This window comes from Amphiura filiformis, chromosome 20 (assembly GCF_039555335.1).
Source record: "Amphiura filiformis chromosome 20, Afil_fr2py, whole genome shotgun sequence".
Lineage (NCBI taxonomy): Eukaryota > Metazoa > Echinodermata > Ophiuroidea > Amphilepidida > Amphiuridae > Amphiura > Amphiura filiformis.
In genome coordinates this window covers 31,447,691-31,473,776 of record NC_092647.1, presented here as the reverse complement: position 1 = coordinate 31,473,776, position 26,086 = coordinate 31,447,691, and the positions used below count along the sequence as shown (strand labels likewise).

At 37.7% G+C, this 26,086-nt stretch overlaps 3 protein-coding genes across 3 annotated transcripts; 2 read left to right on the top strand and 1 right to left on the bottom strand.

Annotated features, from left to right (window-relative positions):
• The first annotated feature begins 759 nt into the window (after positions 1–759).
• On the top strand, positions 760–12,822 carry LOC140142541 (uncharacterized). Its single transcript, XM_072164537.1, has 4 exons — positions 760–1,168; positions 7,231–10,102; positions 10,578–10,665; positions 12,447–12,822. Exons 2-4 carry the CDS (start codon positions 7,250–7,252, stop codon positions 12,551–12,553), a joined length of 3,048 nt encoding a protein of 1,015 aa, XP_072020638.1. The 5' UTR covers positions 760–1,168; positions 7,231–7,249; the 3' UTR covers positions 12,554–12,822.
• A 1,552-nt stretch (positions 12,823–14,374) lies between these two features.
• LOC140142538 (uncharacterized) lies at positions 14,375–25,775 on the bottom strand. Its single transcript, XM_072164529.1, has 4 exons — positions 25,557–25,775; positions 19,277–22,121; positions 18,196–18,295; positions 14,375–17,816 (listed from the first exon to the last, which is right to left on the bottom strand). Exons 2-4 carry the CDS (start codon positions 22,112–22,114, stop codon positions 17,713–17,715), a joined length of 3,042 nt encoding a protein of 1,013 aa, XP_072020630.1. The 5' UTR covers positions 22,115–22,121; positions 25,557–25,775; the 3' UTR covers positions 14,375–17,712.
• LOC140142273 (uncharacterized) lies at positions 22,651–23,106 on the top strand. Its single transcript, XM_072164241.1, has one exon. The coding sequence runs from the start codon at positions 22,651–22,653 to the stop codon at positions 23,104–23,106; it is 456 nt and encodes a 151-aa protein (XP_072020342.1).
• Positions 25,776–26,086: the final 311 nt, after the last annotated feature.

Sequence of the window (26,086 nt, the reverse complement as noted above, 5' to 3'; positions counted from 1 at the left end):
ATGGGGCATCTGTGATGATTGATTTATTATTATTATATCATCAGCTTAACTTACCACTTCCGCGTCCAGTATAAAGACATAATCAAAATAGAAACACTTCAGGAAACCTATTCAAGTCTGATGACATTTTAGTATAGCTCCAATCTGGGGGCATTATGCACTTTCTGTTAGAAGCGTGATAGTTTGATGTTGATGTTAAGACGGCGCGGCGTCACGAAAGGTCATACAGGGGTAAAAAAAATCCTCATTTGTAGGTAAATGACACTCACTCCGATTTTAGCAACAATGGTTTCAAGTCTCATATTGATCTAAAAATGAAGAAACGGGTATAGTCTTCTAAGTTGTTGACTTTACTTGATATGTACAATAGAGGTCAAAGATACAGTGGTATAATAGCCACCCAATTACCTTTGACGTGACCTTGTGTGCACCCACTCTCAGTAGGTTAATACAGCAGATAGGCAACACGAACAATTTGCTCTTTTTACGAACAATTTGCTCTTTTTACGAAAATCAGAGTACGTTGAAATTTTACCCTTTTTAGCCCAAAATGTGACATTTTTGAACAAAGATAACTCAATAATGATAGGCCATCGATAGCATAAACTCTACATTTTTTTATCCTCGAGTATATCTTTAACACGATCAGTGCATTGTTTACCCCTGTATGATCTGTTGTGACCTTTGGCGGTTACCAGGGGTCAAATCTAAAATGGCTCCACGTCTTAAAATCAATATTGGACCTTTCATGGTGGAATCTGTCATCCTTCTAGCAGAAAGTGCACAATGCTTCAGGTTAGCGGTTGTACTATTTATTGTGGTCAGTGTGTTTCACGTGATACTGATGACAACAAACTGGGGAATTCCACTATATTTATATTTATACATGCAGCGACGACCAGGCCAGAAGACCTTAAATTATAAATTCACCTTCATATTAATGTTTCGATATACAGACTTGTAAACATTCAATGGTTGAAATATATTAAATCTGATGACCTACCTGATCTGGAAAATTAGTATAATTATAAAAATGAAAGACGTATTGAAGATATATGCTAAAATTAGCAATATTATTGATTGTGCTGGCTTATTCCATTCAGGATACACCACAGGAATGATACAACATGCATGGCTGGGTATAAATAACCAACAGACTCTGTGAAAGGTAATTACGAATTCTCCTGTAGCTATAGAGTAAGTTGAGTAATTAACTCATATTAAATCAGGTTTTTTAAAAATATATGTTTTGATAATTCACTTCAAAATCGTATCTTAGTGTATTGATATAGAGTACAAAAATAGCCTAAATTCATTCCTAGTATGTAAGGTGTGAACATTTTTGTCTGATCCCTTCTACACTGAGACCACACTATAATGGAACTCAAAATTGGAGCACTTGCTCATATTAATAAGACATAAACTATACCAAACTTTATTTATTATGAATTGAACGAGAGATAAATAATATATATAGTTTTTTGAGTTTCAGGATTTTTTATATGAATTAGTGTTTATTTTGCAGCATGCATCAGTGCACAGTCGATATATGTACATTGACCAGTGTGTGGATGGGAAATCCCAAGGTCAGGGAACTGCACCACGAAATTGGAAACACAGCACACTAAAACTGTTTCAGCCATGCATGTACGTGCAGTGCTGCCTTGCCTTAGTATATGATATGTGAATTTCCTTAAGGGTATACACGGTATTGTTGGTCGAAGCAGCCAAAAAATAGTCTTCTAAATTGTTGACTTTACTTGTTATGTGCAATAGAGGTCAAAGATACAGTGGTATAATAGCCACCCAATTGCCTTTGATCTTGTGTGCACTTAATCTCAGTAGGTTAATACAGTAGATAGGCAAAATGTTCTTTTTACAATCGCAAATTTCCAATTTGCGAGTGTTCTGTTTTTGGTCAGTTCTTCTTTCTTTCTTTCTTTCTTTACCTAGCCGGGACACCGGCTAGGTCTTGTGATGCTATCGGATCGTTCTTACCTAGCCGGGACACCGGCTAGGTCTTGTGATGCTATCGGATCTTTCTTCGTCTTCTTTCTTCTGGCAACAAATTTCAAAATGCTTCTTCTCCTACATGTTACATCCTACAATGACGTCACTTGCACATATGCATCGGCTATATCCAGTGTCTATAGGATATTCACAAATTTGGGGTCAAAGGTCATTAAGGGTTCATTTCCGGTATAAAACCAAATATCTTCAAAATGCTTCTTCTGCCACAAATTACATAGTACGATAATGTCACTTACACATATGCATCGGCTATTACAGGTACACAAAAGTTATTCTCCGATTTAGGGTCAAAGGTCATTAAGGGGTCATTTCCGGTCTGAAAGCTAAAAATATTCAAAAATCACTGTTGTTACAAATTACATAGCAGAGTGTTGTCATTAGCACACATGCATTGTTACTAACCAGGGTCTTTGGGGTGTCTACAGTTTTGGGGTCAAAAGGTCATTAAAGGGTCGCTTCCGGTCAAAAACCAAAAATCATCAAATATTTTCATTTTTTTATATCTCAAAACGTAACCAGACCAGAGTGACATAAACTTCATATATGCATTAGTGTTACCCGATGTATGTACGGTATTTTTATTTTTTTGGTCAAAGGTCATTTAGACGTCATTTCCGGTTTTAAGCTAAACAACTTTAAGAATTTTTATCTCCATAACTAAGCATAGTAGATTTTTTAAATTTAAACTGTAACAATGCATTTTCTTGGTGTATATATGGGTTTTTTTATATTGGGGTCAAAGGTCATTAAGGAGGTCAAAACGTCAAATTTGCATTTTTTTTTAATTACGGAAAAGTAGCTGTATCTCAGCCTATATGGAACACAGATAAAGCCCCTACATGCTACAGTGATGCACCATTGGTGTGAGATGTCCATAATAGCCGGTCAAAGGTCAAACTTTAAGTTAAGACTGGCATTTCCGGCCCCGGCTAGGTCCAGATCTGTAACCAGATCTAGTTACCTAGCCGGGACACCGGCTAGGTCTTGTGATGCTATCGGATCTTTCTTCTTTCTGGCAACACGTGCGTGACTTGCCACGTTTCGCCCTAGCTCTGTTATGCTTTGACAGTTTTGACCATACTTGGTCACAAACACCACTGACCATGTCCCCACATGTGACATGACATTGAACTCCATTTGACCTTTGACCTGCTCACAATGGCAAAAATGTGATTTTTACTCTAAAATGCTTCTTCTTCCACAAATAACATGTGATGGTGACATGCTTAGGTCATGTGACTTGACATTGGTCGGTGTCTATAATTTATTCACAGAATTTGGGTCAAAGGTCATTAAGGGGGTCATTTCCGGTCTGAGAGCTAAAAATATTCAAAAAATCACTGTTTTTACAAATTACATAGCAGAGTGCTGTCATTAGCACACATGCATTGCTACTAACCAAGGTCTTTGGGGTGTCTACAGTTTTGGGGTCAAAGGTCATTAAGGGGTCGCTTCCGGTCAAAACCCACAAATCATCAAATATGTTCATTTTTTTTTATCTCAAAACGTAACCAGACCAGAGTGACATAAACTTCATATATGCATTAGTGTTACCCGATGTATGCACAGTATTTTTATTTTTTTTGGTCAAAGGTCATTTAGACGTCATTTCCGGTTTTAAGCTAAATAACTTCAAGAATTTTTATCTCCATAACTAAACATAGTAGATTTTTAAATTTAAACTGTAACAATGCATTTTCTCGATGTAAATGAGGTTTTTTTATATTGGGGTCAAAGGTCATTAAGGAGGTCAAAACGTCAAATTTGCAAAAAATGTTTAAAATTACGGAAAAGTAGCTGTATCTCAGCATATGGAAGACGGATAAAGCCCCTACATGATACAGTGATGCACCATTAATGGTGTGAGATGTCCATAATAGCCGGTCAAAGGTCAAACTTTAAGTTAAGGCTGGCATTTCCGGCCCCGGCTAGGTCCAGATCTGTAACCAGATCTAGTTCTTTCTTCTTTCTTCTGGCAACAAATTTCAAAATGCTTCTTCTCCTACATATTACATCCTACAATGACGTCACTTGCACATATGCATCGGCTATATCCAGTGCCTATAAATTATTCACAGAATTTGGGTCAAAGGTCATTAAGGGGTCATTTCCGTATAAAACCAAAGATCTTCAAAATGCTTCTTCTCCTACATGTTACATCCTACAATGACATCACTTGCACATATGCATCGGCTATATCCAGTGCCTATAAATTATTCACAGAATTTGGGTCAAAGGTCATTAAGGGGTCATTTCCGGTCTGAAAGCTAAAAATATTCAAAAAATCACTGTTTTTACAAATTACATAGCAGAGTGTTGTCATTAGCACACATGCATTGCTACCAACCAGGGTCTTTGGGGTGTCTACAGTTTTGGGGTCAAAGGTCATTAAGGGTCGCTTCCGGTCAAAAACCAAAATCATCAAATATGTTCATTTTGTTTTATCTCAAAACGTAACCAGACCAGAGTTGCATAAACTTCATATATGCATTAGTGTTACCCGATGTGAGCATGGTATTTTTATTTTTTTGGTCAAAGGTCATTTAGATGTCATTTCCGGTTTAAAGCTAAATAACTTCAAGAATTTTTATCTCCAAAACTAAGCATAGCAGATTTTTTTTATTTAAACTGTAACAATGCATTTTCGTGGTGTATATTAGGTTTTTTTTGTATTGGGGTCAAAGGTCATTAAGGAGGTCAAAACGTAAAATTTGCAAAAAAATGTTTAAAATTACGGAAAGTAGCTATATCTCAGCCTATGGAAGACGGATAAAGCCCCTACATGCTACAGTGATGCACCATTAATGGTATGAGATGTCCATAAACTTTAAGACTGGCATTTCCGGCTCCGGCTAGGTCCAGATCTGTAACCAGATCTAGTTCTTTCTTTCTTTCTTCTGTCAAACTTTTAACGAGCCATTGTAGCCATATGCTTTAGGCCAATGTAACCATATTTGGTCACAAGGACCATTGGGTAGGGGCACAAATGTTACATGACCAACTCGAGGTCAAAGGTCATCCAAAGGTCATTATGGCCAAAATGTGATTTTCACTAAAATGCTTCTTCTTCCACAAATTACATAATACAATGTCGTCACTTGCATACCTGCATCGCCTTTAGCCAGTGTCTAAAAGTTGTACAAAGAATTGGGGTCAAAGGTCATTAAGGGGGTAAAATCTTACAATTGCATTATCTCGACATCCCTAAGGGGTATGGGGCTCAAACTCGTTAACAACAAATCTCATGACCAGGGGAACATTTTACAGGGGTCAGGTCAAAGGTCATGCAGAGGTCATATTTTAGAAATGCATTTTCTGTACATCTGTAAGGGGTACGGGACTCACACTCTGTGACAACAAACTTGATGACCAGAGGAATATATTGGAACACTTTGCAGGGGTCAGGTTAAAGGTTATCTGGGGTCAAATCTTATAATTTCTTTTTCTGGACATCTGTAAGGGGTATGGGGCTCAAACTCAGTGATAACAGATCTCATGACCAGGGAACATTTTGCAGGGGTCAGGTCAAAGGTCATGCAGAGGTCAAATTTTAGAAATGCATTTTTGGACATCTGTAATGGGTACGTGGCTCAATTTTGATGACAACAAACCTCGTGACCTGGGAAACATTAAGGTCAAAGGTCAGATCAAAAGGTCATTAAAGGGTTACATGCCTGGCGATTGTCTGCGCTCTGTGAGCGCAAATTATCTCTAGTTCTGATTCTATTGGGCTACACGAACAATTTGCTCTTTTTACCAAAATCAGAGTACGTTGAAAGTTTACCCCTGTATAAGCCAAAAACGTGACATTTCTGTAGGATAACTCAATAATGATAGTCTGTAGATTTGAAACATTCATTTTACTATATGGAACACCGGATTTTAAAGTTAACAAGCGCCCCTCTCGCGTCTCTCATCATCATAATAATTAGATTTTACTATACTAGACAGGATATGCCTACAACATATTTGATGTTACACTGGTCCATGATATTAATGTGATACTTTATTAAATTTGAAAAAGATCTTCAGTCTTAAATGCGAGTCTCTCTTCCCTCCCCCATCTCTCTCCCGTCCCTTCCTCCTCTATTCGCTCTCATCTCTTCCCTTCCACCCGCTCCTCTGCTCCCCTTACTTCCCCTCACTCTCTCCTCCACCCTCTCTCTCTCTCTCTCTCTCTCCTTCACAAGAAAACTTTGTAAGCCTGATCAATGACTGAAAAATAATAAACATTAAAATTATATTGTGTTAAGTAATACCACGCATAAATCGCTACTTTGTCCACATGATATTAATAATCAGCTGACCGACTTCTCGTGACTTGACGGACCATTATAATTGTAAGCACTCTTTAGCAAAGTCATAGTTCATTGAATTTACAGCCGTATGACAAAACAGGGGGAAATAGTAACTATCTGCACAAGAGGTGGAAACTGTGCGTGGATGCATTTGAGAGAATCGTTTTATAGCTAAACCTTTTCATAGGCCCTATGCAACTATTTCGTAATACTGGTTAGTATATTTCAATGTTAGACTATTTTCACGAGTAACTCCCGTCGGGAGTACACGCAATTCAATAAAGCCGTGCCATTTTTCGCGAATTTAGATACTTTTGTATTGAGCACGCACCCTCTCACCTCGAGTTTTTAAGTCAGAAATTTACACAACTCGCACAAATTTACTACCTTCAACTAGTAAGTGATAAAAGGCTACAATAATTATAATGATGGGTCATACCTGGGATGCTAACACTTCAAAATAACAATGACATCCGAAACCAAAGACGAAAATGAAAACTGAAACTGAAAAGATAAATGATAACCTAATTTAAAGCAAAAATATAGATTACTTTTGTATTTACGCTTCCTTTCTCTCTTTGCTTTCAAAAGGTTTATATTTAATCAAGTTAAAGGCGAATACTGCTCAAATGTGTCTTGACCTGAATGGGTCTGTGGTTAGTTCCATTTACACACTTTGTTATGTCAATAACTTTATTGGCTCTGAGAATGGTGTAATTCAATGACGAAGCTATTTTGGACAGACTCCAGGACTGCATGATCAGATGATTGAGAAACTTTGCATTATTAGTAATAGAGATATCCGGTTGCATAGAATTGATATATGAATAAACTTTCCCAGTATCGCAAACTACAATAGCATTACAACTATACATTTTATCTTATTGAATTTATATTGCAGGTAGATCAGTACACTAGAAATGGAGACTATTGACTTTGATTCCTATTTTAACGGATTTGGAAGGAGCTTCAACCGTAGCGTTTTGGTGAATGACGATTCCATTCGATATGCTTACCAAAATGCTTTGAATAACGGCATTGGAGAATGTAACAGACTGCGAACAGTGATTGTTGGTGACAAAGGTGTTGGGAAGACAAGTACTCTGCAGATGCTGACTGGAGGCCAGTGTGATCCTACCATCGAACCGAAATCTACCGAAGGAATTGAAATAACCACTTGCGAGACGTCTGATCTGATTCCAGAGTGGACGAAAGGTAGTGATGACCTTAGGTCAGATGATCCTAGATTAGCCGCATCGTGGTGCGTTTTCAAAGAAGAAAATAGTTTAAAGGGAGCTCCGAAGGATGGTGTCAACCCTGTCTCTCCTAGGACTCAAAATGATCCCCGTAACCTAAAACAAAATGAACAAATGCAGGATAACAGCGGTGAGCAACAGTGTGGATTAATCAACATATTAATCAGAAGTGCAAGAAACAAGATTGCTGATTCAGGGGTGCTACTGAAAGAAGTCCTTCCAGTGATCATCATGACTACCCTCGTATATAATGGGTTAGGTTCTGAAATTGGGACATTCATGTTGCTGACAATACTTGCCAGTCGTAGTGTTTTTTGCGATTTTAACCGTGCTTACCGGAATGGAATTGTCTTTGCGTTACACGCTATTGTGGTAGACGTTTTGTCAAATGATATGATTCTTGATATCCAATTAAGTGATTTAAATCTTCTGTTGGGAAGTCTTATCAGACTCTTGCTCTGCTGTTCGATTTCAGGTGTATTTGGTTTCATGTGTGGATTCGGTGGTAGAACAGGTATGGCTATTGCTTTCTGTCTCATGACAAGACCCAAAACATCGTCAGTAGATTCAGATTGGAAACAAAAGGCACCGCATATTATTTTGCTTTTTAGTGGATATCTTCTTGGAACTATCTTCGTTAAAGAGTTAGAGCCCTTTATTCGAATATTTGTCCGCTGGCTATTGCAAAAAAGATTGCTTCGTTTTGGAGGTTGTTTCATGCTCTTTGTTGTCACGTTCATGTCATTGAAGGGTTGTTATGTTTATAGTTTGCTCATTGGTTGCATAATGGGAGTGAATATAATTGCTCTTCAATATGCATGGGAACTAACGGCAAAAAAGACATCAATAGATGGATACCTGAAGAAGAAACGTATTGGGTTTATAGCGGCTACTACATTTGGTCATCTCATGGGCTTCAAACTCAATGCATACATTGGGTTGAGTCAAATGACTTGCATTACTTTATTCATCCTTCGCGATCTGTATTTTTACTTCCGAATCAAGAAGGCGCAAAATGAAGGAATACCTATCCATATCTTTCGAAAACAAATAATGACGTCGTCTCGAGGACAGGACGCAACAGTAATGAAGCTTATTGTATGGGACTTTGCAGGAGATTCCATTTATCAAGGCATGCAGCAATATTTTCTTCCAGAAAAGGCTGTTTATTTACTTGCGTTTAGTTTTGAGATGGCGTGGGAAAATCCAAGGCAACAGGTGGAAAGGTTAAAACAGTGGCTGTATACAATAAAAGCCCATTCCATGGCACACGATGCACTTGTTTTCATCGTCGGTACACATCGCGATAGTGTCAAACACCATGTGGGATTCCTGAACGAAATTGCCGAACAGCTTCGAAAGTCATTATACAATGAATTTTGTGGTATCCTCGCAATAAATGCAAATTACGAATCTCCTCTATTTGTTGTAGAAAACTCTCTTCCTATCGACGAAGATGGGGTGCTATTGAGGGAAACCATCACACGCAAAGCAAAGGAGAGACCATTTCTTAAACAGAAACAGCCAGTTAAGTTTCTTCGCCTTCTGAACATGATTAAGCAATGGAAGAGTGGAAGTGAGGGCCGATGGTATATTGAAAGAGAGTCCTTTCTAGAAAAAGCTGGTAGGAAGGGTTTCGAAGAAGAAGAAGTTGAGAGTTTTCTGAGATTTTGTCACTTCTCGGGTGAATTCATATACCGAAATGATGATGAAGTTATGCGAAATTACGTCATACTAGATCCACAGCATCTTCTTGATATCATGAAACAATTACTGAAGTTCCCGTTACTGTCGGAGCGGCTTCTCGAAAATGCCGAAAACTGGCTATCTTTGCAGACAAATGGCGTAGCGAGTGTGGATTTACTTACAGAAATTGTCGGTGATTATCCAGAATTGGTCAATACGATTACACGGTTTTTGGAGGCGTACAATATGCTGCTACCGATAGGGCCAGGAAATACGAATAACTTTACACACGGTATCGTACCTTCTCACCTTCCTGAGGAACCTGCTTTATGCTGGGACTGGGACAGCGCCGATGATGACGAAGAATACTTGTTTGATTTTGGATATGTGCCGAGTGAAGCCATTTTTTATCGCCTACTGGCTCGCTGCTGGTACCACAATCGCGGAGATGCACAAACAAATGGTAGGCTTTATCATCAACGTGGCATCTTTTGTTTCAAAGATAATTCGATTTTCTTCATGCTGCAGCTACAGATTCATTCTATCAACCAACAACTTATTAGAGTAGTGGTCCAAAGTACTGATGAACAACAAAGATACGGCTTTCAAGTCTTGCAATGGATCACTGGAGAGCTGGAAGATATTAGGAAGAAAGACTTCCCGCACCTACCATACAGACTGGGACCACGTTGCAAAATGTGTAGTGAGGGACAGGACACCATCAAGGTTCTAGAAATTTGCGGCAATGGAAAAGAATTCCCAACAGCTAACAGTCCAGTGAAGAAGTTGTTAGTGGACGGACGCTACCATGAAGTGTATATGGCACCAAAGGTATGCATATACAAATCAAAATTATTTTGAATACTTGAATAATAAATTACTGACGTGACCTTTGATGACAGTAAATTTGAAACATTTTGTAATGAAGAGCGTGCATTTTAAGCAGCCATGTATACCTTAATCTCGTTGTGAACACACTTGAAGCAGACATCAATTATTATCAACATATAGTTGAACTAAAATTACGTTGTCATCATTTGGTTTGAAACGTTATTTGCCTTCGTCATTGTAAAATCAATTAGAGAATAAGTTCCCACAGTGAAAAACGCTTAATTTCCATAAGCAAACACATACTCTTCACTTTGAAGTATGTTGAGTTACTGGATCTTTACTGCCTCCATGCTCCCCTGTTCTCTCTCCCATTTCTTCATTACCGGGTACAAGATACATAGGTTTCGGCATCAATATTAGTATTGACTGAACTTGTATTATTAATTGTCTGATTTTTTTTTATTTTATTTGGCAGCTCTCTGTATCATGTGGACGGAAGAATAGGCGTAGTTCGTCGGAATCATCGTCGTCCTCCGCTGCCGGAGATAACGGAAGACATCAAGGTATGAGATGTAACAAACTGATAACAATTGAATACATGAATTCAAAACCCACCCAAGTCCATGGGAGGTAATTTTGACAAAAAACCTGTGTATCATTTTAATTCCTTCAGTTAGATTTACCTGGTCAATATGGTAGGTTGTACGTGCAAATGAGTATGTTAAACTGTATTAGGTATGACGATTAGCATTTCAGGGACTTCGTGGGGTTCATTTTAAATGCTGGACTTGGGTGGTTTTTTGAATCATATACAAAGACAATAATGTTGGAATGAGATTACCACTATAATACAAAATAAAGCACACTATTAGTTATCCCCTATTTGTTCATGCAATACGAAAAATATCACTGGTTTTGAGGTCGTATCGTGATACGACCTCAAAACCAGTGATATTGTTCGTATTGCATAGGAACAGACAGGGGGGTAACGAATTTATCATTCAGTAGACATGAATTTAACAAAAATAAATAAATAAATAAATAAATAGATAAATAAATAAATAGGGCCTAATTAATAATTATATAATACCACAATCATAAAATGATCAAGTTATAGGCCTACTCCAAACTCTTGTAACGAATTTATCATTCAGTAGACATGAATTTAACATAAATAAATAAATAAATAAATAAATAAATAAATAAATAAATAAATAAATAAATAAATAAATAAATAAATAATACCACAATCATAAAAATAATAATGATCAAGTTATAGGCCTACTCCAAACTCTTCCATGCATGCTTTACAGTTTTCTGTCATGCAACTACCGCCAGGCCATGTAATACAGCGCGCCATCGCCAACGCGCGACGCACATTTAGCACGCGACGCGAGATAGCGCGTAATTGCCGTCTCTACCGCATACGCAATACACAGTGTGCAATACAACGCGAGTATGCAGGCCCGTTAATTGCCGGTACTGATTAAGAGGTGAATAATACGGCTATATATTGTACGGTCATTTATGAACGCTGAACAATACGAAATTATATTATTTGGCTATTAACCAATGAAATATCGTTATTCATGTCTACTGAATGATAAAGGTATGTATAATGCTGATCTGCCATGTAATATAAACCTCATACTTTCCTTGGTTAAACCCATTTTTTTTTCAAAAGTCACTCTCCAGTAATGAATGTGTTACAAGTGGACTTTTATACATACTGGATTTCAATCAATGTGTTACAAGACTCAAATCATGGACTTTGGTAGTTCTTTCATACATGCTATTTTTCACATGCTCAATAGACACAGAGGATGAATTTGACTTGTTCTTTCATACATATGACAGGCCTATGTATAGCAACAATTTCCCATGCTTAACTCAATTTGGCCAAAGTATGGACTTGGGTGAGTTTTGTAATCATATATTCAATTGCACAAAGCTAAAAGGGAAAGAAACTAACAAAATAATATAAACAATATATGTCAGAACGTTTTTTAACACAACACAACTAAATTTGATAGCTTTGTGGGAGCACTTTCACAGTACCAATTTAGCCGGATGTCATGGCTCTGGTGGCACACTGGAAACGCTTCCGTAAAGCGATCAAATTCAATAGTGTTAAATGTTAAAATTCTTCTGATCTAGTTAATACCATGTATAAATATCCAAATTAATAAACAAAATACATTTATCTTTAACTTTCATTTTGAAAAAAGTGTACTCTTAGGGAAGCGGGTGAGACAATTACATGGTGATGAATTTAATTTATATAGTTTCTTAAATATAATTTTGATTTGACTAATCAATGTAAGCTTATTTTATCTCTTTGCAGGTGCTGTGGCAATTGGAGAAGGATCAAACAATGTGGTCATCAAAGCTGGTGACAATACGCAGATTAACCTACAATGCCCAGACCCCGAGATACAGCCAGATACCTAGAGGAAGATGTTGGTGCAGGCACGTTTGGGAATAAAATTATTTAAGCCGCTCCTTCAAAACCAGGAAAATTTCCAAAATGTGCTTTTCGCCCGGCTATTTGATTCGGGAACATCTTTGTTGGCATGAAAGAATAGAATTTTAGCAAATGACCTGGCCCACCGGGGCACTGTGTAAACATTGGAACTCAGTGCAAGTATTGCCAAATAATGTATGCATTAAGGGGGTACTACACCCCTATGGTGAATTCGTGACTATTTTTGCATTTTTCGCAAAAATAATAACACACTGGTAACAAAAGTTATGTATATTATTGGGGCAAGGAATTCAATTACTACACTGAAATGTCAGTCACTCAGGACAAGCGGTTCAGAATATATGATAGAAAATGAGGTACATTCTAGCGGTACCTCTTTTCCTATCATAAATAACGAACCGTTTGTTTTGGGTCACTGAAATCCCAGTGTAGTAATTGGATTCCTTGCCCCTATAATATACGTAATTTTTGTTACCACTGTGTTATTAGTTTTTGAGAAAAATGAAAAAATAGACACAAATTTATCGAAGGGTGTAGTACCCCCTTAAATTAAAGAGCTGTGGTATATTTATGTGATTAAGGACGTACCAGTTGACTTCTGGTGGGTTGTAACTAAAAACGAAAGTGTGTTGCTTAATATTAATACATTGATCGTATAGGAAATGTGTCGGTTCACATTAAAAAACAGCTTAATTCAATGTAAATCACGTTAATGACTGAAGTGAGCGTTTACATTGCACTTAAGTGAAGATACAGATGCGACCACATAGTTGAAAACAAATTAAGATAGGATGAAGTAAACACCAATAAATTTGTTTGTGTGCAAAATGGGTTTATATTATGTAATGTGAGTACATTGATACATGAACAGTAACCCAGTAGAGCACAGTAGGCCTATAGTCAAAAACCTTTTTGGCGAACTCTACGGACTTTTTGTTTGACTGAGTTCAGCGAGTTTATTTACAAATATCGTATTTCGATGGTTGATGTATAAACCCTGTCGAACCCCAGGGTTTAATCAAAACTGATGAATTTGTCTGTAATCACAGATCATCTATGCCGTAATTAACCCTAGAAGTACGGGGGTTGTAACCCTCCCCCCCCCCCCCAAGATTTTTATCCGTCATACGCCCAAATGACCTAAGCCAATCGTAGATACATCCTTTGTGCTCATCATTGATAATTTTCACGCCAGCACCTTATCCGGGGGTAGGACCAGCCATCAAAGATGACCATAGAGAGGGGTTGGTGAGGCCCCAATGATTTTCATTTCGCTCTTGTGAAAATATTCAAGAGCTACTGACTTTTTACTTGTTAGTTAGGCGAAAATAGTCATTTTCAGATTCTCTTTTTTTTTCCCCTTTTCTTAATTTAAAACTTAACGTTACCCTCTTATGGTTCAGGTGAAAAATTAAGATCCCCCTCAAGACTTCCGAAATAAAATTTCCATCTTAAAACTCACACCCCTGGCGGTAAATATTGAATGCTCCCTAATGCACCGAAACTGAGGTACATATCTAGAAAAGGTCACCTTAAGTATGTCACTATGAAATTAACAATTCTTGAATCACACAATTCAAATATCCCATTTATTTTGTTCTAAGACATTAAAGCAACATTATAATTAAGATCCCCCTCAAGACTTCCGAAATAAAATTTCCATCTTAAAACTCACACCCCTGGCGTAAATATTGAATGGTCCCTAATGCACCGAAACTGAGGTACATATCTAGAAAAGGTCACCTTAAGTATGTCACTATGACATTAACAATTCTTGAATCACAAAATTCAAATATCCCATTTATTTTGTTCTAAGACATTAAAGCAACATTATACACATCCACGCGTAAAATAATCGGTGTTCTGCACAGATAGCATTTTCTTATTCTTCCTTTGCTAATAATTTATGTAAACATATTACAGAATGTGCAGAAATTTAGCACTTTATTCAAAATTTAACTTAAACTTATTTATAATTTGGTTTACCTCAAGTTCGGTAGTGACGATGTGTGTATTTCGCTGGCAGCAGTATTGAATCGCTGGCGTAAAGTTGCTTGCGCATAGCGTACACTCACGCGTACACGGGCGGTTTGTCGGCACGCTTGCGGCGCAACCATGAAAAGGCATTCGTCACTACCGAACTTGAAGTGAATCAATGTATAGGTTGTGTTGTCCGTATTTATACAGATCTACATCCAGGAATTCTGGTATCTCATCTATGGTAATCGCGCCATTTGTGCAAAATAATGGAGCGATAAAACGATAGCGAATCTGTAACCCTATATTAAATCAAAATGGTGCCATATAATACCATAATAATGCTGTTTATCAAACTTAGTTAACCTATTTCACTAAACATTTTTAAACCTTCGTAACTCAAGTAACCGTTCGAAAAGTTATAATTACCCAAGACTTGACGTAAACTTTACGAAGGGTTCTTGTAGTAAATCTTTATTACTACGAAGGGTACCACTCGTAAATGAGTTTAGTGAAATGGAAGTTACGACACGTCGTAAGTTACGAACATTTCGAGATTTACGAAGCTTCATAAAGTTTTGTGAAATTAACCGCAGTTGAGATAGCACAGGGACTTTTGACCAGTTCCGATAATTAACAATAAATATCTATAAATTGTAAAAAAAATCATAATGTAAAAAGTATTACAAACATTTAAAAATCAATTAAACCAAAATTATCGATAAACATTATAATACTTTAAAATAATAATATGTACATTGTGTCATAATAATGAAGCTCTGGTGGAGAGCCGATAGACATTGTCATAAGTCTGAAGTCATTTTGAATTGGTCTATCATTATAAAATATAAAATATAAAAACGTGTACTATCCTCATCTGACACCGTATAAATAAAATACGGATTATGCGTCTAGATTTTTTGTATCTTTTACCATGTTTACCATCTGTGGTAATCGCTCCATTCGTGCTCAGTAATGGAGCGATAAAACAATAGCGTGACTTCCAAGATGCGCGTTTAGTCGGTTAATGACCATGATGACTGTGAATAAGAACATTCGTAGATAAGAATGGACCAATTCTTGCGATTATCGTTTACATATAGCATTAGCATGGCCTAATTAATATGGCAGATCCTCCCCATCGATAATTATTACAGGCATCAAAGATCTCGATTTACACGACTCCAAATAATTGTTACTTTCGTTGGCTCAACATTCTACTGATTTCTGTTTCTGTATTCCTCTGCATCACAACTAACCAATCGAATGAAAGAATTTGCCTTCAAATTGAAATATCATGTGATGGCTCCAGTCAGGGGATAGACGGATAACACTCAATGGCAAAGAAGGTTTGTGAATGGAGCAAATAAATCTAAAATTACTACAATTCAGTAAGTATACAACTGAACTTGGCACCTGTCATATAAAATCACTTTAATATTTCCTCAAAAATGTTAGGTATAGCAACCTGGCTAAAACAGTTAATTAATACGTGTATAGTAGGGTGTGGCGAAAAACACTTTTGTTTCTTCGATAAACCTGGAACTCTAGGATAATTTTACTGGGGTATATACTAACTATATATGAAGAGCTTGTTTCCAAACCATGTTAAACCCACAACCACATGTTTCTCATTTACTTGTGTGGTACAATCACAATTACTTTGACAAGTTTAACATTAGCAACAATGAGTTGTACCATCAACAAGCCACTATTTACCACAATAATGCTGCTTAACAATATGCAGGCTATTTGGGAACCAAAGGACTCACACATGTTTGTTACTGTGCATCACTCCACTGTTTGCTTTGTAAATGGTGCATCCAACTGAAATTACTATACTTATAGCATCAAAACCCATTGCAATATCGCACAGGTAAATCAGAAACATGTGTTTTTGGACATAACATGGTTTGAAGCTCTTCATAATAGAGAAATCGGTGAAAAGTAGGCGTTCAAATGAGAACATAGCCAACATCTAACACATTTGGTATGTTTTAGACCCTCCAGACTATCACCAGATAGCAATCAGTCTCAAATTAAATATTTATGATATTTTGAGTTGCTAAATTAAGGGGTAGGGGTACGTAGCATTATGGAGCATTTCCACAGTTCAATTTATCCAGTCAAATTTCACAATTTTGCAGCATTAAAAAAGATATAATTATGGTTTTTGGGTAGCCACGTTTTGATTAGATGTCAAGAGATCAAGAGGTCACATAACCTTGACAATTATGGCAATTCAGTTGTCATTATGACCTTTTAACCCCTAGTCAAGTCAGAGCTCCTCTAAAATCATATCGTATTATATTTTTGTACTATTGCAGTTGATACCCATGCAAAAATCCCAAAAATATGACAGTTGAGTAAAACTGAGAAAATAAGCCATAATACTACTCCATACCCCTTATAATTATGCAACTCTAATACAATAGATATTTACTTATTAAAAAGTGTTTTCACCACACCCTAGTCTATAGTCCATTTCGCGTTCTCGAGTCAGTAGAGTCCGCGTGTGATTTACGCGCGTTCAAAGATGGTGCATATGTTGCGCGCGATGGGGGGAGCGTCTGCGCCCAGCGCCTAACAGATAAACACTGCCTTTAATCGCGCGTGTATTACACGCAGATGAGGAAGCGAAATGGACTATAGTATAGTATTCTTTACCCACGGATTCATATTCCGTTCATATCAATCAATAATCAATCAATTATAATCAATTAATATCGCAGCAATAGGATATATTACTCATAGATAGCGCGTGTCAATCAAATTATAATAATAAGAGATATGATATGAAAACAGAAACTGTGATATTTTTTCAGTGCATAAAACTTGAACCGACCAAGTATAATTGTCTATCATTTTAGAGCACTATAATGCCCCTGTCAAACTTTCATGCCACTTGCCGCTGCGGCAAGTCCGTTTGTCTGCAATGCTCATGCGTCATGCCGCTCAGCGGCAAGCGGCATGGAAGTATGAAACCAGCATAATTTGCTTTTAAATGGTATAACGGACACTGTAGGATAGCACTACACGAAGTGGATACATTGGGATGAATTTGTCTATGGTAATTCCCTCCTTTTGTATACCCCTTACACCGGAAAGGCTCTCATTCTAGATGGGAATGGTCTAATTCGAGTTCAGTCTAGTCTGCAGGATGTTCGGTCCGTGGGTTGTGTAGGTTAATTGTTGTGTTGTCTCCAGCTTTGATTACCACATTCTTGGATCCTTCACCAATTGAAACAGCACCTGCAATCGCGCAATAATAATAAAAAAAAGAAAAGAAAAAGTAATATTAAAAAACAAAACAAAAAAAAACATCAACGTCTTTCCACCCTAAAAAAATGTCACGTCGGATACGGAAGAAAATTCCAGTTTCGTTTCTTCAACATTAACGTCTAAGTTTAATAATATTTGGGTGACAGATATTGTTCGCCCAAAACAAAAAGATCCATGTAGATAAAGTAACATTCATAGAAACTGGTGAATAATTAGCACAATGTGACTCAAAGAAAATGTCAAAGCAGAACACCTTTTCTTTTTGGTAGGCCTAATCCGTTTTATTATTATCCTTTCATGTTAATAAATAAATGATGCCATTCGAGTGACGTTAAACTTGTTTTGTTACCTTGTAGTGCTTCGGGCGTTTCTTCTGTAGCTGTAGCAGAGAGAAGCCGCGACGATTCCATGTAGCTTCGTCGGTTCTTGCGTCCGCATACTACAGAAAGCTATAAGTATGATATGTTAAGGTTATAAATATAAATGACATAGAACAGTGATCAGGAAGGTGAAGGTAAATAATAGCTGAAGCAAAAACAAACAGTGCAATTTGTCTTATTTTCATAGGAAACACGGGGTATAACAAGCGGGTAACAATTTATATGAGATTGTACTTTTCCTACTTAACTTCTCATCATGAGATAGTGTTGAGTGAATATAGATGATTTGTGCCATAAGGAGAATCATATCAAAAACAACTGTTCTCAACACTCGAAAGAGAATGCATCAGCATTCTGTTCGATGCCTAAATAATTCCTACTGATATCCACTAGTTTCATATTAATTTATATAACGCATGAAAATATTCCTGGCATTTTGATGTGTGGATATTGCATTTCATGTCATGAAATAGTTCGACTATTTAGTACCTCGTGTTTCGCGGCATTGAAAAAATGTTTACATAAAGTGTCCATTAACCGGTGATGACTTGATCCCAGGGCAATAGTCGATTTTTATGAACACTTCTTGTTCAATCTGATCTGATCACAACGTTTAACGATACTCATTGATCAGATCGTCCACTCGTTGTATACATTTTGAAAGATGTGTTTTCATACGTTTTATACTGTACAATATAAACTAGGGACCATGGTCTACTATATTCTCCCCAGTCGAAGTTGCAGTACTTCCTTTGGAATGCATACACTAATGCTGTGGGTGAAAATAATTTCATGCATTACCACTAGTAACACAACACGATGTCAGAACGTTGTCATAAGTTGTTAGAACGTTGTCATAACGCCATTGTTGTAAAAGCAACGTTGTTACAACTTATGACGTCATGACAGCGTTTTTTCACGTTGTGTGTTACTAGGGGTATATGTACCCAGCTTCGCCCTAATGGCAGGAGACAGTTGCGTCATTACATAAAACACCTTTCAGCAAAAAGCTTTTTTAAGTACTTTATCTCATCTTATGTATAGGCATACCTTTGGTGCTAGACACACTTCATGGTAACGTCCATCCGCTAACAACTTCTTCACTGGACCGTTAGCCGCTGGGAATTCTTCACCATTGACGCAAAGTTCAAGAACCTTGATGGTGTCCTGTCCTTCACAGCAAATGTTGCAACAAGGTCCCAGTTTGTACGGTAGGTTCGGGAAGTCTTTCCTCCGTATATCTTCCAACTCTCCAGTGATCCATTGCAAGACTTGAAAACCGCATCTTTGTTGAGCATCTAAACTTTGAACCACTACTTTGATGAGTTGTTGCTTGGTGGAATTCTTTAGTAGCTGCAGCATGAAGAAAATCGAATCCTCTTTGAAACAAAAGATGCCGCATTGATGATAAAGTCCACTACTTGTTCGACCTATTTCCTGATGATGGTACCAGCACCGAGCTAGAATGCGGTGGAAAATGGCTTCAGCCGGCACATACCCAAAATCAAAGAAGTATTCCTCGTCATCATCAGCGCTATCCCAGACACAATATCCCTCGGGAAGTTCAGGAAGGCAAGATGGTACAATACAATGCGTAAAGCTGTTCCCATTTGCCGGTTGTATCGGTAACAGCATATTGTACGCCTCCAAAAATCGCGTGACCGTATCGACCACCTCTCGATCACTATCGACTATTTCTGTTAGTAAGTCCACGCTTGCGACGCCATTCGTCTGCAAAGCTTGCCAATTTGCAGCATTTTCGAAAAGCCGTTCCGACAATGACGGAAACTTCAGTACTTCTTTCATGATATCGAGAAGATGCTGGGGATCTAGTATGACATAATTCTTCATAACTTTATCATCATTTCGGTATATGAACTCTCCTGAAAAGTGACAAAATTTCAGAAACCGCTCAACTTCTTCTTCTGCAAACCCTTCCCTGCTAGCTATCTCGAGAAAGGTCTCCCTTTCAATATACCATCGATGTGCACTTATATCTTTCCATTGTTTCATAATGTCTAGCAGGCGAAGGTACCAAACTGGCTGTTCTTGTTTGAGAAATGGTCTCTCCTTTGCGTTGCGTTTGATTGTTTCTCTCAACAGTACGCCATCTTCATCGATATGGCGGGAGTTTTCTACCACAAATAATGGAGATTCGTACTTCGTATTTATCGCAAGGATTCCACAAAAGTCATTGTATAAGGACTCGCGAAGCTCTTCTGCAATGTCGTCCAGGAACCCGACATGGTTGCAGACACTATCGCGATGTGTACCAACAATAAAAACAAGTGAATCATACGTCGTGGAATGAGCTTTTATTGTATATAGCCATTGTTTTAACCTTTCCATCTGTTGTCTTGGATTTTCCCATGCCGTTTCCAAACTAAAAACTAGAATATAAATAGCTTTTTCTGGAAGAAAGAACTGCTGCATGACGCGATAAATAGAATCTCCTGCAAAGTCCCATACGATAAGCTTCATGACTGTTGCGTCTTGTCCACGCATTGACACTAATATTTGTTCTCGAAAGGTATGAATAGGAATTCCATCCTTCAGAGCCCTCTGGACTTGGAAACAAATATACAAATCCCGAAGGATAAATGAAGCAATGCAAGTTACTTGAATCAACCCAATGCATGTATTGAGCTTGAAGCCAAAAAGATGTCCCAATATAAACGCCGCTATAAACCCAAATCCTTTCTTTTTCAGGTATCCGTCTCTTGAGATCTTTTTTGCAGTTAATTCCCTTGCAAAGTGAATACCAATTATATAATTTACTGCACTTGCGCAGCCAATGAACAAACTATACACATAGCGACCATTTAATAATATGAACATAAGAAGAAAGAACGTAAAACAACCTCCAATACGAAGCAGTTTTTTATGCAATAGCCAGTAGATACCTGATTTAACAAAGGACCCTGATTGTTTGACGAAGATGCCGGCAACAAGAAATCCACTCCAAAGCAAAATGATATGCGGTGCCTTTCTTTGCCAATCTTCATCATCTACTGGCAATGATTTGGGTCTTGTCATGAGACAGAAAGCAATAACTGTACCAATTCGACAACCGGATCCGATCAACAAACCAAATAGACCTGAGAGGAAACAGCAGAGCAAGACTTTTAGGCTTCCCATTACAATATTTGCATTCTCACCTATTTGGATATCAAGAATCATATTACTACACAAAATATCTACCACAATGGCGTGCAACGCAAAACCAGTACCGAACCGGTAAGCACGGTTAAAATTCCTGAAGGAACTACAATAGGCAAATACTGTCAGCCACGCGAATGGCCCAAACTCATAGCCTAACCCAGTATATACGGATGTAGTCAAGGTGATCAGAATAGTCAATTTTAGTAGGTCTCCCGAATCAGTAAAATAGCTTTTTGCCTGTTGTTCACCACGCTCCTCTTGCAGGTGTTTATGTTGTTTTAGTGTACGTCGATTTCTTTGTATCTTTGTATTAAGAGAGGCGGGTTTGACATTAATCTTCAACGCTCTCCTGAAACTATCTTCGTCTTTGCAAACGCACCACGATGCGGCTAATCTAGGATCATCTGCCCTAAGATTGCCGCTAACTTTCGACCACTCTGGAGTCAGGTCAGATGTTTCGCAGGTAGTTATATCAATTACTTCTGTGGAGTGTGGTTCAATGGTAGGATCACATTTGCTTCCAGTCAGCATCTGCAAAGTACTTGTCTTCCCAACACCTTTGTCCCCAACAATCACTGTCCGCAGTCTGTTACATTTTCCAATTCCGTTATTTAACGCGTTTTGGTAAGCAAGTCGAATAGATTTGTCACTCGCTAATTCACTACGGCTGTAACTCCTTCCGAAATTTCCATATTTCTTAAGGTAAGATATAAAATCTTTCACCATATTAAATCTGCAATAGGAATAGGGAGAAGAAAAATTTATGATAATGTTGGTAATTGTATTTTAAGATATCATGTGATATTATGAATGTTGTAAATATTAATCAATTCAATCTGCCAGTTTTATCATCTTCTGGAGCATCATAGCTTTACACAGATGAAAGTTAACAAACTGAAAAGAAAGGCTAAAGCGACTCGAACCTGAGTCTAAAGCGTTTAATGTCAACACATTGTTACAAGCCGTAATGACTCAAGAGCAAAACAACTTTTTTCCAGTTCCCACACGAATGCACAACAATAGCACAGTTAAATTAACAGTATCCCCGATCGTGGCGAATCTTTTTATGGAGGATTTCGAACAGAAGGCCCTCGCTTCGTTTCACAGCCCCCCCCCCCCAAAAAAAAAATTGGGGGTCGTTTCGTGGATGATACCCTGGTGATCATCGATAAGAACTTGATCGACGAGTTTACTGAGCACATCAACAACCAACATCACGCCATCAAGTTTACCTTGGACAAAGAGTCGGAAGGCTGCTTACGATGCTCGATGTATCGGTGTCGCGAGATGGTGTGGGCAATTTGAGCTTCAAAGTGTACCGTAAACCAACACATGCGGACCAGTATTTGGGTTTCTCGTCCAACCATCCACTGCAACACAAACTTGGAGTAATTCGCACCTTATGTGATCGCGTTAATTCTATTGTCACCAAGGAGGAAGAGCGGACACAAGAACTTGACAAGGTTCGTAGATCTCTGGCCATTTATGGCTATGAAGATTGGAGCTGGGTTACTGCCAGAAAGAAACGGGAACCCAAACCTCAGTCCAAGAAACAATCAAGTCAACCTAAGGGGAGTGTCTCCATCCCTTACATTCCGGGACTATCGGAGTCCATTCAGCGGTTGCTACGGTCTAATGGTGTCATCACCCACATTAAACCGACGAACACTATCAGATCTGTTTTAGTCAATCCTAAGGACAAGACGGATAAATTATAAATTGGACAAGTGTGTTGTGGTGTACCACATCCCCTGTGGTGACTGTACTTCATCGTACATCGGTGAGAGTGCCCGCTCACTTAGGACGCGACTCGTCGAACATGGGAAAACGCCATCATCCCCAGTCAATGAACATGTTTCTGGCTCCACCCACTCTATTGATTGGGAAGGGGTCAACATTCTGGACAGGGACGAGAACTGGTTTCGCAGAGGCGTCAAGGAAGCTATACAAATCAAACGCAATGAGAGTGATCTGAACAGAGACAAGGGGCGCCACCACCTCCCACCCACCTATGACTCGGTCATCCATTCATCTGACCGTCGGAGGTCAACATCAGTTGCTACTTCCGGTCAGATGACCCAATCTGCCGCTACCAACCAAAACATCAGTCGGCATTGAAGACCAGGGGATGCTGGTCGCAGGCCACCAACCTCCACAATGTAATTCGTGAGAACTTTGTTAAATTTGCACTTTCTCGATATAATATCTGAATCTTTACTGAAAAGTAAAGTATGATTTAACAATTATCTTACATATGAACATAGTACATAAAACCGTTTAGAATCAATAAATTACACCGTTTATGATTGTTACGTATCCAGCAGCCTTCTTGTTGTCGATGATTACAAAGTCATTTTGCACTCAATGTTCTGGACTGATGTCAATCCTGATTCACTTGTCCTGCCAAGATCTAAGTTCAGCGAAGTCCATCGTTGACGTGAATCTATATATCCTTTGCGTATATATTCATTACACAGATGACAATAGTCGAGCAAGTCGAGCAAGTCGACAGAAGAATATTAATCCCGTGAGGAGCACGTTCGTGTACTCAAAATCTCCTTCGTTATTGGTGTATTAAAAGCACATTACTGCTGTGCAAAATGGCTTATTCGCAGGTACCATCCCGTTGAAGCACATAGACTATGGGAAGTCTACAATAACTCTCTTTATAAAATCTGCCTCGAAACATGTTTTCCTTTTCATTATATACTAAAACAATATATTAAACTCAGGGATATCTCATCTTCAGCAATACAGTGAACATTGTGAAAAATTGGGGATTTCCCACGATTATTGAGTATTGCAACCAAGTGGTGTTTCCCCTAAAACATGTCATAACACACAAACTATTGCATGGTAACTTGAAGGGTTTCCATCTCTCATATCTCTCATGAAATAGCTTCAAATTGTAAACAAAGTTAAATGATCAATTAAATAACACAGGACACTTCACAACATATCAACGGCTCCTTTCAGAACCACATTTCTTCTGCAGCATGGGGTTCACCTGCATGGGGTTTGCAACAATTAATTAATTAATTAAAATAATAATAAAAAAAAGCGTGGTGATCTTCTATAATAAGGTTGGCGTGTTTTGATAAACAAAATCCATATTATGGCTCTCGATATTTTCTTCAACTGTGCTTTCGATAATTTCCTCTAAAATTAGATTGTCATAACACATTATATAAAGGCCAATTCAGTGATCCCAGCGAAAGTGTAAAAAAAATTGAAATTGCATATAATTTGTCTAAAAGTGAAGAATAAGTCAATACAGTTTTCATTAGTTATTTTTGAAAGGTGCCACAATCTGAATTTTGACGATCCACCAGATAAGCAAATTACTTAAAAGGCCTCAAAGTCTCAGGATCACCAATCTTCAAAATCGTGTTTCCTATTCATAATTAGGTACTTTTGCTGATATGATGTTGTGTAAATGGCTGCGCCCATGTCTCCTATGTTAAATTTATCAATTCGAATTTACAAATATAGTGTACATAACTCTTATGTCATTTGCTTACATGTATATGTATTAAATCCATAGATGCGTAGTATTAAAGTATGTATGAACATATGAATGTTTGTGACATAATATAAACTATGCAGATTGGGCCCTTACATAAAACTATTTCTAAACACTTATCCACTTCTCTGTATTTTGGGAATATCATTGTACCCTTTGAATACTTAGTTTTAAACTTTTAAAATTTCAAACTGGTCATGTTTTACAAGTTGTCGATCGTTTGATGAATGATCCTTATTGTCAACCATATTATTTCGAATCAATACCGTTAAACCTCGATAGTAAGCATAATTATGTGCTTACTATCGAGCGTTTTTGAAAACATGAAATTGTACCGAAGTCCGGCGCTTTACCAACTGAACTAATGGGGTTGAGACACAAATTTGCAGGTTTGCTTGTTCGTATATAACTATGTGTATCGATAACTATGTGTATTGCTCAAAACCCTTTACACTATTGTGGATGGGTCACTTCATGTTTGCATGTTTTAAAAGCGCTGGATAGTAAGCAGATAATGATAACTATCACTTTTAGCAAAATGTAATTCGAGTATAAACATAGAACTACCCACAGTATTTCCCTCTCGATGCATGTTGTTACTATATTATTATATATAGTTTAATTGTACATTAATATTGTAATTACCTGTCACTTCGCCTGTTGGTTATGAAGAGACTATCCTGTCTGTGTCCTCTGTATTGCAGCTGTGTCTAGTTATAGGAGTCACATCAATGTAACAACTATCTTAGTTTTTACATTAAAACTCTCATTAGCTCTATCACCATAGGTGACTCTGCTTTAAGTAGTCTCAAATTTCATTTACAGTGTACATGCCAATTGCATAGACATGACACAACAATTGATTCTGAACTTCTTTGTCATACTATTGTTAAATATTCAATTTACACTATTGTGTCGATTGGGTGAATTCATCATGCATGACATAACTTCACTAGAATTTCGAAACATATATAGTATATACAATTCTTATTGAAGGAAGTGCCGCTTGGGTATTTGCCAGGGAATTCCCGTAAATAACCCGGGAGTGTAACTTGTGTAATATTATTTATTAACATTTAGACATAATTGTTGTACGGGTGTTATTAATAACCTTCAAAATATAGTCGTCAATGTTGTATTGAGCCTGGAAAAGCTGAGCAGAAATGAACTGAACT